Here is a 15,067-nt window from a genome sequence, read left to right on the forward strand (position 1 = left end):
CTACACAACAGATGCCTACAGCACAGCCAATACCTCACACATAGACAGGCTGATGAAAAGATTGACAGATAATCATACAGACACCCTGATAGACCCACTGACGGACACACAGACACACTGACAGACCCACAGACACACTGACGGACACACAGACACACTGACAGACACCCAGACACACTGACGGACACCCAGACACACTGACGGACACACAGACACACAGACACACTGACGGACACACAGACACACTGACGGACACACAGACACCCAGACACACTGACGGACACACAGACACACAGACACACTGACGGACACACAGACACACTGACGGACACACAGACACCCAGACACACTGACGGACACACAGACACACAGACACACTGACGGACACACAGACACACTGACGGACACACAGACACCCAGACACACTGACGGACACACAGACACACAGACACACTGACGGACACACAGACACACTGACGGACACACAGACACCCAGACACACTGACGGACACACAGACACACAGACACACTGACGGACACACAGACACACTGACGGACACACAGACACCCAGACACACTGACGGACACACAGACACACAGACACACTGACGGACACACAGACACACTGACGGACACACAGACACCCAGACACACTGACGGACACACAGACACACAGACACACTGACGGACACACAGACACACTGACGGACACACAGACACCCAGACACACTGACGGACACACAGACACACAGACACACTGACGGACACACAGACACACTGACGGACACACAGACACCCAGACACACTGACGGACACACAGACACACAGACACACTGACGGACACACAGACACACTGACGGACACACAGACACCCAGACACACTGACGGACACACAGACACACAGACACACTGACGGACACACAGACACACTGACGGACACACAGACACCCAGACACACTGACGGACACACAGACACACAGACACACTGACGGACACACAGACACACTGACGGACACACAGACACCCAGACACACTGACGGACACACAGACACACAGACACACTGACGGACACACAGACACACTGACGGACACACAGACACACAGACACACTGACCGACACAAAGACACACTGACGGACACACAGACACCCAGACACACTGACGGACACACAGACACACAGACACACTGACGGACACACAGACACACTGACGGACACACTGTTGGCTCAGACAGTTGGGTCTCCTCTGCCAGCACCGACAAACTGAACCAAGCCGTGAGCCGAACCCAGATCGGGCAGCTGGGATCTTTCGTCACTGACCTGAGTCAATGACCCGGGAGCAGGTTCCAGACTTGTAGTCACATTTGAAGAGCGTCCCGTTTCTCTCGAGAGGCGCGCTGACAATGACCCTGGGAGAAGACAGACTGCCGGTCAGCACCCAGACACAGGTCCCCCACTTCCTGTCTCCCTTCTGCCTGCTCTCACCATTTATCCCTCCCTGGGCTCAGCTGCAAGACACGGTACCCAAACCATTGGCTCTGGTCCTCAAACACCTTGACGTTCTCGGTCTCCAGGTTAAACGCACTGGAGTCACACAGTGCTAAAAGGAGAGAGAGAGAGAGAGAGAGAGAGACAAGGGGTTTCATAACAGTTTTCCAATACTTAACAATGAGATGTTTTTGGAATGCTGAAGACAAGGTGTCTCTCAGTGTCTCACACACCAGGCCTTGACTGACACAGATACAGTCAGGGTCACACTGCCCCCTACAGGCCTGGAGGAGCAGCTGCACCTGATGTCACCTGCAGGAGAGAGGAGCTGCAGTCAGACTCCTGTGTGTCTCTGAGTCCAGACAGGGAAGCCCCTCAGAGTCTCACCGCTGGGCTCCAGCAGAGCTCAGGGCTGAGTCTGTAGGGGCTGCAGTCTGACCCCCCACCCCAGACACTGACTCTCACACACAGTCAGGGTCACACTGACCCCCCACCCCAGACACTGACTCTCACACACAGTCAGGGTCACACTGACCCCCCACCCCAGACACTGACTCTCACACACAGTCAGGGTCACACTGACCCCCCACCCCAGACACTGACTCACACACACAGTCAGGGTCACACTGACCCCCCACCCCAGACACTGACTCACACACACAGTCAGGGTCACACTGACCCCCACAGGCCCAGACACTGACTCTCACACAGTCAGGGTCACACTGACCCCCACAGGCCCAGACACTGACTCTCACACACAGTCAGGGTCACACTGACCCCCACAGGCCTGGAGGACCAACTGCACCAGAGTCTCACCGCTGGGCTCCAGCAGAGCTCAGGGCTGAGTCTGTAGGGGCTGCAGTCTGACCCCCCACCCCAGACACTGACTCTCACACACAGTCAGGGTCACACTGACCCCACAGGCACAGACACTGACTCTCACACACAGTCAGGGTCACACTGACCCCCCACCCCAGACACTGACTCACACACAGTTGTATTCAGGGTCACACTGACCCCACAGGCCCAGACACTGACTCTCACACACAGTCAGGGTCACACTGACCCCCACAGGCCCAGACACTGACTCTCACACACAGTCGGGGTCACACTGACCCCCACAGGCCCAGACACTGACTCTCACACACAGTCGGGGTCACACTGACCCCCACAGGCCCAGACACTGACTCTCACACACAGTCGGGGTCACACTGACCCCACAGGCCCAGACACTGACTCTCACACACAGTCAGGGTCACACTGACCCCACAGGCCCGGACACTGACTCTCACACACAGTCAGGGTCACACTGACCCCACAGGCCCAGACACTGACTCTCACACACAGTCAGGGTCACACTGACCCCACAGGCCCGGACACTGACTCTCACACACAGTCAGGGTCACACTGACCCCACAGGCCCAGACACTGACTCTCACACACAGTCAGGGTCACACTGACCCCACAGGCCCAGACACTGACTCTCACACACAGTCAGGGTCACACTGACCCCACAGGCCCGGACACTGACTCTCACACACAGTCAGGGTCACACTGACCCCACAGGCCCAGACACTGACTCTCACACACAGTCAGGGTCACACTGACCCCACAGGTCCAGACACTGACTCTCACACACAGTCAGGGTCACACTGACCCCCACAGGCCCGGACACTGACTCTCACACACAGTCAGGGTCACACTGACCCCCCACCCCTGACACTGACTCACACACACAGTCAGGGTCACACTGACCCCCACAGGCCCGGACACTGACTCTCACACACAGTTGTATTCAGGGTCACACTGACCCCACAGGCCCAGACACTGACTCACACACACAGTCAGGGTCACACTGACCCCACAGGCCCAGACACTGACTCACACACAGTCAGGGTCACACTGACCCCCACAGGCCAGGACACTGACTCTCACACACAGTCAGGGTCACACTGACCTCCCACCCCAGACACTGACTCACACACACAGTCAGGGTCACACTGACCCCCACAGGCCCGGACACTGACTCTCACACACAGTTGTATTCAGGGTCACACTGACCCCACAGGCCCAGACACTGACTCTCACACACAGTCAGGGTCACACTGACCCCACAGGCCCAGACACTGACTCTCACACACAGTCAGGGTCACACTGACCCCCACAGGCCCAGACACTGACTCTCACACACAGTCAGGGTCACACTGACCCCACAGGCCCAGACACTGACTCTCAAACACAGTCAGGGTCACACTGACCCCACAGGCCCGGACACTGACTCTCACACACAGTCAGGGTCACACTGACCCCACAGGTCCAGACACTGACTCTCACACACAGTCAGGGTCACACTGACCCCCACAGGCCCGGACACTGACTCTCACACACAGTCAGGGTCACACTGACCCCCACAGGCCCAGACACTGACTCTCACACACAGTCAGGGTCACACTGACCCCCCACCCCTGACACTGACTCACACACACAGTCAGGGTCACACTGACCCCCACAGGCCCGGACACTGACTCTCACACACAGTTGTATTCAGGGTCACACTGACCCCACAGGCCCGGACACTGACTCTCACACACAGTCAGGGTCACACTGACCCCACAGGCCCAGACACTGACTCACACACAGTCAGGGTCACACTGACCCCACAGGCCCGGACACTGACTCTCACACACAGTCAGGGTCACACTGACCCCCCACCCCAGACACTGACTCACACACACAGTCAGGGTCACACTGACCCCACAGGCCTGGACACTGACTCTCACACACAGTTGTATTCAGGGTCACACTGACCCCACAGGCCCAGACACTGACTCTCACACACAGTCAGGGTCACACTGACCCCACAGGCCCAGACACTGACTCACACACAGTCAGGGTCACACTGACCCCACAGGCCCAGACACTGACTCACACACAGTCAGGGTCACACTGACCCCCACAGGCCCAGACACTGACTCTCACACACAGTCAGGGTCACACTGACCCCCACAGGCCCAGACACTGACTCTCACACACAGTTGTATTCAGGGTCACACTGACCCCCACAGGCCCAGACACTGACTCTCACACACAGTCAGGGTCACACTGACCCCCCACCCCAGACACTGACTCTCACACACAGTCAGGATCACACTGACCCCACAGGCCCGGACACTGACTCTCACACACAGTCAGGGTCACACTGACCCCCCACCCCAGACACTGACTCACACACACAGACAGGGTCACACTGACCCCACAGGCCCGGACACTGACTCACACACAGTCAGGGTCACACTGACCCCCACAGGCCCAGACACTGACTCTCACACACAGTCAGGGTCACACTGACCCCCACAGGCCCAGACACTGACTCTCACACACAGTCAGGGTCACACTGACCCCACAGGCCCGGACACTGACTCACACAAAGTCAGGGTCACACTGACCCCACAGGCCCAGACACTGACTCACACACAGTCAGGGTCACACTGACCCCACAGGCCCAGACACTGACTCACACACACAGTCAGGGTCACACTGACCCCACAGGCCCGGACACTGACTCTCACACACAGTCAGGGTCACACTGACCCCCCACCCCAGACACTGACTCACACACACAGTCAGGGTCACACTGACCCCACAGGCCTGGACACTGACTCTCACACACAGTTGTATTCAGGGTCACACTGACCCCACAGGCCCAGACACTGACTCTCACACACAGTCAGGGTCACACTGACCCCACAGGCCCAGACACTGACTCACACACAGTCAGGGTCACACTGACCCCACAGGCCCAGACACTGACTCACACACAGTCAGGGTCACACTGACCCCCACAGGCCCAGACACTGACTCTCACACACAGTCAGGGTCACACTGACCCCCACAGGCCCAGACACTGACTCTCACACACAGTTGTATTCAGGGTCACACTGACCCCCACAGGCCCAGACACTGACTCTCACACACAGTCAGGGTCACACTGACCCCCCACCCCAGACACTGACTCTCACACACAGTCAGGATCACACTGACCCCACAGGCCCGGACACTGACTCTCACACACAGTCAGGGTCACACTGACCCCCCACCCCAGACACTGACTCACACACACAGACAGGGTCACACTGACCCCACAGGCCCGGACACTGACTCACACACAGTCAGGGTCACACTGACCCCCACAGGCCCAGACACTGACTCTCACACACAGTCAGGGTCACACTGACCCCCACAGGCCCAGACACTGACTCTCACACACAGTCAGGGTCACACTGACCCCACAGGCCCGGACACTGACTCACACAAAGTCAGGGTCACACTGACCCCACAGGCCCAGACACTGACTCACACACAGTCAGGGTCACACTGACCCCACAGGCCCAGACACTGACTCACACACACAGTCAGGGTCACACTGACCCCACAGGCCTGGACACTGACTCTCACACACAGTCAGGGTCACACTGACCCCCCACCCCAGACACTGACTCACACACACAGTCAGGGTCACACTGACCCCCACAGGCCCGGACACTGACTCTCTCACACAGTCAGGGTCACACTGACCCCCCACCCCAGACACTGACTCACACACACAGTCAGGGTCACACTGACCCCCACAGGCCCAGACACTGACTCTCACACACAGTTGTATTCAGGGTCACACTGACCCCACAGGCCCGGACACTGACTCTCACACACAGTCAGGGTCACACTGACCCCACAGGCCCAGACACTGACTCTCACACACAGTCAGGGTCACACTGACCCCCACAGGCCCAGACACTGACTCTCACACACAGTCAGGGTCACACTGACCCCACAGGCCCGGACACTGACTCTCACACACAGTCAGGGTCACACTGACCCCACAGGCCCAGACACTGACTCTCACACACAGTCAGGGTCACACTGACCCCACAGGTCCAGACACTGACTCTCACACACAGACAGGGTCACACTGCCCCCCACAGGCCTGGAGGACCAACTGCACCAGAGTCTCACCGCTGGGCTCCAGCAGAGCTCAGGCCTGAGTCTGAGACAGGATATTTTAGTCACTGGATTGATTGATTTAAAGAAAAACAAAGAAAAACAAAGCAATATCATTCCCACACTGACCCATGGTGAGCCTGTGGGTGTAGTGCACTGTGACACATATCAGGGCCTAGTGTGGGGTTCACTGAGAACACGAATGTCCTGGGGAAAATATCCCAGCAGCACTAACATGGTTTGAGAGAACCGAGCTCCTTTGCAGTCCCCAAAAAAACAAAATGATTATTTGGCCGTTTTATAACTCTTCTCCTGACAGTATTTTGACTTTTTGTTGGTTCAGTCCGTCAAAAAGCAGTCAAGAAATTTAAGACCAGATCTCTGTATCGGACAGATACCATGTCTTGTGTGAGGCGCAGGGTCAGCCATTTATACGTCACCCCTGGGGCAGCTGGGGTTCAGGGGCCTCGCTCAGGGGCCCAACGGAGTAGGATTCCTCTGCTGGGCCGTGGGATTCGAACTGGCAACCTTCCAGCCCCAGGCACAGCGCCTGAGCCCCAGAGCCAGCGCCCTGCCCCCAGTCCCATCAGGATGATCTGTACTGGACAGATCCCCCCTGCAGGTCAGCAGCTCCTTGCACACCTTCCTGCTTCGCTAGAGGCAGACTCCCAGGGTCTCTCTCAGCGGCGCTGTGCTTCATGGTCTTGGTGCTGACGTCCACCCTGCCCACAGGGACGAGGAGGTGTTTGGAGCTGGATTGTGAAAGCGCCACACCTGAAGCTCGGACTGCCTGTCACACACACACACACACCCTGGACAGGACACCAGTCCATTGACACAGACACACAGACACACGGACACACAGACACACAGACACACGGACACACAGACACACAGACACACAGAGACACGGACACTCAGACACTCAGACACACGGACACACAGACACTCAGACACTCGGACACACGGACACACGGACACACGGACACACGGACACACGGACACACGGACACACGGACACTCAGACACTCAGACACTCAGACACTCAGGCACTCAGGCACACGGACACACGGACACACAGACACACGGACACACGGACACACGGACACACGGACACATGGACACACAGACACTCAGACACTCAGACACACGGACACTCAGACACACAGACACTCAGACACTCAGACACACAGACACACGGACACACGGACACACGGACACACGGACACACAGACACACAGAAACTCAGACACACAGACACTCGGACACACGGACACACGGACACACGGACACACAGACACACAGACACTCAGACACACAGACACACAGACACACGGACACACGGACACTCAGACACTCAGACACACGGACACACGGACACACAGACACTCAGACACTCAGACACTCAGGCACACGGACACACGGACACACGGACACACGGACACACGGACACACGGACACACGGACACACGGACACACGGACACACGGACACACAGACACTCAGACACTCAGACACACAGACACACAGACACACAGACACACAGACAGTCAGACACTCAGACACTCAGACACACAGACACACAGACACACAGACACACAGACACTCAGACACTCAGACACTCAGACACTCAGACACTCAGACACACGGACACACAGACACACAGACACACAGACACTCAGACACTCAGACACTCAGACACACAGACACACAGACACTCAGACACTCAGACACACGGACACTCAGACACACGGACACTCAGACACACGGACACTCAGACACACAGACACTCAGACACACAGACACACGGACACACGGACACACGGACACACGGACACACAGACACACAGAAACTCAGACACACAGACACTCGGACACACGGACACACGGACACACGGACACACAGACACACAGACACTCAGACACACAGACACACAGACACTCAGACACTCAGACACACAGACACACAGACACTCAGACACTCGGACACACGGACACACGGACACACAGACACTCAGACACACAGACACTCAGACACTCAGACACTCAGACACACAGACACACAGACACTCAGACACTCAGACACACGGACACTCAGACACACGGACACTCAGACACACGGACACTCAGACACACAGACACTCAGACACACAGACACACGGACACACGGACACACGGACACACGGACACACAGACACACAGAAACTCAGACACACAGACACTCGGACACACGGACACACGGACACACGGACACACAGACACACAGACACTCAGACACACAGACACACAGACACTCAGACACTCAGACACACAGACACACAGACACTCAGACACTCGGACACACGGACACACGGACACACAGACACTCAGACACACAGACACTCAGACACACAGACACTCGGACACACGGACACACGGACACACGGACACACAGACACACAGACACTCAGACACACAGACACACAGACACTCAGACACTCAGACACACAGACACACAGACACTCAGACACTCGGACACACGGACACACAGACACACAGACACACAGACACACAGACACTCAGACACTCAGACACACAGACACACAGACACTCAGACACTCAGACACACGGACACTCAGACACTCAGACACTCGGACACACGGACACACGGACACACGGACACACAGACACACAGAAACTCAGACACACAGACACTCGGACACACGGACACACGGACACACGGACACACAGACACACAGACACTCAGACACACAGACACACAGACACTCAGACACTCAGACACACAGACACACAGACACTCAGACACTCGGACACACGGACACACAGACACACAGACACACAGACACACAGACACTCAGACACACAGACACTCAGACACTCAGACACTCAGACACACGGACACTCAGACACACGGACACTCAGACACACGGACACTCAGACACACAGACACTCAGACACACAGACACACGGACACACGGACACACGGACACACGGACACACAGACACACAGAAACTCAGACACACAGACACTCGGACACACGGACACACGGACACACGGACACACAGACACACAGACACTCAGACACACAGACACACAGACACTCAGACACACAGACACACAGACACTCAGACACTCGGACACACGGACACACGGACACACGGACACACAGACACTCAGACACACAGACACTCAGACACACAGACACACAGACACACGGCCCCTCAGACACACAGACACACAGACACACAGACACACGGACACACGGACACACGGACACACGGACACACAGACACACAGACACACAGACACTCAGACACACAGACACTCAGACACTCGGACACACAGACACACGGACACACAGACACACGGACACACAGACACACGGACACACAGACACACGGACACACAGACACACAGACACACAGACACTCAGACACACAGACACACAGACACTCAGACACACAGCCCCTCAGACACACGGACACTCAGACACACAGACACACAGACACACAGACACACAGACACACAGACACACGGCCCCTCAGACACACAGACACACAGACACACAGACACACGGCCCCTCAGACACACAGACACACAGACACACAGACACACGGCCCCTCAGACACACAGACACTCAGACACACGGACACACGGACACTCAGACACTCAGACACACAGACACACAGACACACACACACGCACGCACGCACGCACGCACGCACGCACGCACGCACGCACGCACACACAGGGACAGGAACAGGGGTTACAGCACCACACACACAGGGACAGGGGTTACAGCACCACACACACACACAGACACAGACACAGACACACAGACACACAGACAGAAACACACACACACACACACCATTGAGCAACAGGCTCAAGGCAGGGTTCATCCTGGACAGGACAGCAGTCCATCACAGGACACACACACACGCACGCACGCACGCACGCACGCACGCACGCACACACACACACACACACACACCCTGGACAGGACAGCAGTCCATCACAGGACACACACACACACACCCTGGACAGGACACCAGCCCATCACAGGACACACACACACACACACACACACACACACACACACACACACACACACACACACACACGTGCAAACTCCACACAGACGGCACCCCCAGCCATTAAACCCAGGGCCCCAGCGCCACGCGCGGCGCTACCTCAGCCTGCGGCCCCACACACTCTGCTTCCTTTCCTGGAGATGCTGTGAATCACCCTTCTTACAGGAAGCGCAGAGCAGAGAGGAGCTGCGCGCGAGGGTTATTAATACAGACCGGGTCGGTTTCCCTGCTTCTATAGTTGTCAGCGGTGACTGCTGACGCCCCAGACAAGACAACAGAGACGTCAACATCCTGGAGAGAAGCCATTCTCGCCCTGCCCTGCTCAGCGACACGGTCCTGTCGTCCCTGGGCCCTTACTGCTGCTGTCACCCCAGACTGACACTCTGCACCCCCTCGCTGGGGCGGGGTCTGAGGCGGGGCAGGGGTTTAAACCCGCCGGCTTCCCCGCTGCCGAGGAGCGAGAGAAGTGCGATGACCGAAAGGAGCCTGGAGAGGCGTCTTGAGAGAAGTCAGGGCAACGTCCTGGCTTCTCCCACAGGAGACACTACTGCACACAGAGAGGGGTGGGGGTGTGGAACAAGCTGAGACCCTTTCTCTCAGGACACAGCTGGACGAGACACTCCAGTCAGGACAGGAGGCACAACTGTACACAGAGAGGGGTGGGGGTGTGGAACAAGCTGAGACCCTGACTTCTCTCAGGACACAGCTGGACGAGACACTCCAGTCAGGACAGGAAACACTACTGTACACAGAGGGGGGCAGGAGGGTGGAGCATGCATTTGTTGATGAGGAGACCTTGAGTCCTGTCTTGATCAACAGTGTGCAGCCCTTTCACAACCCTGTGTGACACAGCCCAGCACAGCCCTTTCACAACCCTGTGTGACACAAGGCAGCTCTGTCGCCCTGAGACCAGCACAGCAGCAGCAGCGCCAGCAGAGTCAGTGGCTGCAGGAGAGCAACATGGAACAGCGCAGAGACCATTGTGAGGGGAGACTGCATGGCTGGGCACTCAGTATAAGGTCTCAGAGGTCTCAGAGCTCACCTTGTACACTGACTCCCCAGGCACACAGGCTCCCTCACAACTCCACAGCCCCCCGACAACAGGCAGCTCATGCGCTAGGCACAGATGGAGCAACAGAGGCAGACGTTGCAGAAGAACCAGATGTTGCAGGAGAAGCAGTGTTCCACAGGTGCCAGATGTTGCAGTAGAGCCAGATGTTGCAGGAGAACCAGTGTTCCACAGGTACCAGATGTTGCAGGAGAACCAGTGTTCCAGAAGTACCAGATGTTACAGTCATAGATACAGAATTTGTAGTTGATGCAAATTGTGCAGAGGTACCAGATGCTGCAGAAGAGCCAGATGTTGCAGTAGAAGAGCCAGATGTTGCTGTTCAACCAGATGTTGCCAAAGAACCACAAGTCGCAGTAGAACCAGATGTTGTGGTAATAGATGAAGATGTTGCATTAGAACCACATGTCAAAGAAGAGCCAGATGTTGCAGAGGTACCAGATGTTGCAGATGTTGCAGTTGCAGATGCAGATGTTGCAGTCGAGCCAGATGTTGCAGTAGCAGATGCAGATGGTGCAGAAGCAGGACTGGATGTTGCAGTAGCAGAGGCAGCCGGTGTACTAGTGGCAGCAGAGAACTGACACACAAACAGACACGAACACACACACACACACACACACACACACACACACACACGAACACACACACACACAGTGGCCAGGGTGACTAACACACACTGCCCGTCGACTCACAGTGACAGCGGTGTCGTTACTCAGTGCCTCCAGTCAGGTCATGGGTCAGTTCCTCCTGCTCCTCTCCCTCCCCCACCCCACCCCACCCACGCTGCTGGAGTCAGTCTCTGACACAGAGGAACACAATTCTCCTCCTCCTCCCCCGTCACCTACACACACACACTGTGTTCCTCCAGCTCCTCCAGAAACAAAACCTTCAGGTTACAGAGAAAACACAGCAGGGTCAGGAAAACAAACTGCAGCACAGGGTCAGGAAAACAAACTGCAGCACAGGGTCAGGAAAACAAACTGCAACACAGAGTCAGGAAAACAAACTGCAGCACAGGGTCAGGAATACAAACTGCAGCACAGAGTCAGGAAAACAAACTGCAGCACAGGGTCAGGAAAACAAACTGCAGCACAGGGTCAGGAATACAAACTGCAGCACAGATTCAGGAAAACAAACTGCAGCACAGGGTCAGGAATACAAACTGCAGCACAGAGTCAGGAAAACAAACTGCAACACAGAGTCAGGAAAACAAACTGCAGCACAGGGTCAGGAATACAAACTGCAGCACAGAGTCAGGAAAACAAACTGCAGCACGGGGTCAGGAATACAAACTGCAGCACAGGGTCAGGAATACAAACTGCAGCACAGAGTCAGGAAAACAAACTGCAGCACAGAGTCAGGAAAACAAACTGCAGCACAGGGTCAGGAAAACAAACTGCAGCACAGGGTCAGGAATACAAACTGCAGCACAGAGTCAGGAAAACAAACTGCAACACAGAGTCAGGAAAACAAACTGCAGCACAGGGTCAGGAATACAAACTGCAGCACAGAGTCAGGAAAACAAACTGCAGCACGGGGTCAGGAATACAAACTGCAGCACAGGGTCAGGAATACAAACTGCAGCACAGAGTCAGGAAAACAAACTGCAGCACAGAGTCAGGAAAACAAACTGCAACACAGAGTCAGGAAAACAAACTGCAGCACAGGGTCAGGAATACAAACTGCAACACAGGGTCAGGAATATAAAGAGCAGCACAGGGTCAGGAATACAAACTGCAGCACAGAGTCAGAAATACAAACTGCAGCACAGAGTCAGGAATACAAAGAGCAGTTCAGTCAATAAAGCAGCGACACAGCACAGAGTCAATAAAACACAACATGGTACAGACTCATTAAAACACAGCACAGCACAGACTCAGTAATACACAATACAGTGAAACAGTCAATCACAGATGCTGCAGCACAGGGTCACAGGGCAGCACAGACATTGCAGCAGAGTCAGAAAATGACACAGGAACTCAGACTGAATGAAAGACACAGCAGCACAGAGTCGGTAAAAGATACAGCAGCTCAAACGCAGCCAAAGACACAGCAGCACAGAGTCAGAAGACGACATCTCAGCACAGAGTCAGTTAAAGATGAGGAACCGAGCTCATTAAACTCACCTGCTGCAAACTCTCACTTATCCTGATGTAAGCACTCAGAGAGTTAGTGACAGACACAGCAGTTACACACAGCAGAGAGTCAGTAACAGACAGAGCAGTTACACACAGCAGAGAGTCAGTAACAGACACAGCAGTTACACACAGCAGAGTCAGTAACAGACACAGCAGTTACACACAGCAGAGTCAGTAACAGACACAGCAGTTACACACAGCAGAGAGTCAGTAACAGACACAGCAGTTACACACAGCAGAATCAGTAACAGACACAGCAGTTACACACAGCAGAGTCAGTAACAGACACAGCAGTTACACACAGCAGAGTCAGTAACAGACACAGCAGTTACACACAGCAGAGTCAGTAACAGACACAGCAGTTACACACAGCAGAGAGTCAGTAACAGACACAGCAGTTACACACACCAGAGAGTCAGTAACAGACACAGCAGTTACACACAGCAGAGTCAGTAACAGACACAGCAGTTACACACAGCAGAGTCAGTAACAGACACAGCAGTTACACACAGCAGAGAGTCAGTTACACACAGCAGAGAGTCAGTAACCGATACAGCAGACACACAGCAGGGAGTCGATAAAGACACAGCAGTTACACACAGCTGAGTCAGTTGGACTCAGCTCAGCTCATCGCAAGCAGAGCAGCTGGGCTCAGCTCAGCGCAGTCGGTCCCTTGCGGATTGACGCACCTGTGAGCAGACAGAGTCCAGCGACGAGCAGACCCATCTCTGCAGCAGGCAGGCCCTGAGGGTGAGAGTGAGACAGCTAGACCACGGGAGTTTCAGTTCTACTGTCCAGGTCAGGAAGTGTGGAGAGAGAGAGAGAGGAGTTGAGCAAACCACAGATGAGGCTTGGGCAAGACCAGACTGAGGCACAGCAACACCCTGCCTGGTGGGGATCACTCTCTGATTCCAACAGATCTAACTGATTGATCTCTATCACTCTGATCCCTGGTGGGGATCACTCTCTGATTCCAACAGATCTAACTGATTGATCTCTATCACTCTGATCCCTGGTGGGGATCACTCTCTGATTCCCGCAGGTCTAACTGATTGATCTCTATCACTCTGATCCCTGGTGATCACTGTAGATTCCCGCAGGTCTAACTGATTGATCTCTATCACTCTGATCCCTGGGGATCACTCTCTGATTCCCACGGGGGGTGAGGTTGTGACAGTTGTGTCTTGTGGGCTGTGCTTGTGCTGGCTCAGGAGAGTCAGGGCCCGTGGAGAGACAGACAGGCATTCAGTCTGACAGACAGGCCACCGATAGAGGATGTAGG

At 55.4% G+C, this 15,067-nt stretch overlaps 2 protein-coding genes across 2 annotated transcripts in view; both read right to left on the reverse strand.

Annotated features, from left to right (window-relative positions):
• Nucleotides 1-14,580, reverse strand: part of LOC107076307 (integrin alpha-M-like) — a gene marked incomplete at its 3' end in the record, with an annotated part of 45,795 nt that extends 31,215 nt beyond the window's left edge. Inside the window, exons 1-3 of the mRNA XM_069188225.1 lie at nt 14,475-14,580; nt 1,484-1,598; nt 1,319-1,407 (exon numbers count right to left, since the gene is read on the reverse strand). Of these exons, the coding sequence (XP_069044326.1) occupies nt 1,319-1,407; nt 1,484-1,598; nt 14,475-14,511 (241 nt within the window). The remainder of the gene's footprint in view (nt 1-1,318; nt 1,408-1,483; nt 1,599-14,474) is intronic.
• LOC138238273 (cytosolic sulfotransferase 3-like) overlaps nt 1-15,067 on the reverse strand; it is a 271,472-nt gene that overhangs the window by 156,625 nt on the left and 99,780 nt on the right. The gene's annotated exons all lie outside the window — the stretch shown is intronic.

Source organism: Lepisosteus oculatus, chromosome 4 (assembly GCF_040954835.1).
Source record: "Lepisosteus oculatus isolate fLepOcu1 chromosome 4, fLepOcu1.hap2, whole genome shotgun sequence".
Classification (NCBI taxonomy): Eukaryota; Metazoa; Chordata; class Actinopteri; order Semionotiformes; family Lepisosteidae; genus Lepisosteus; species Lepisosteus oculatus.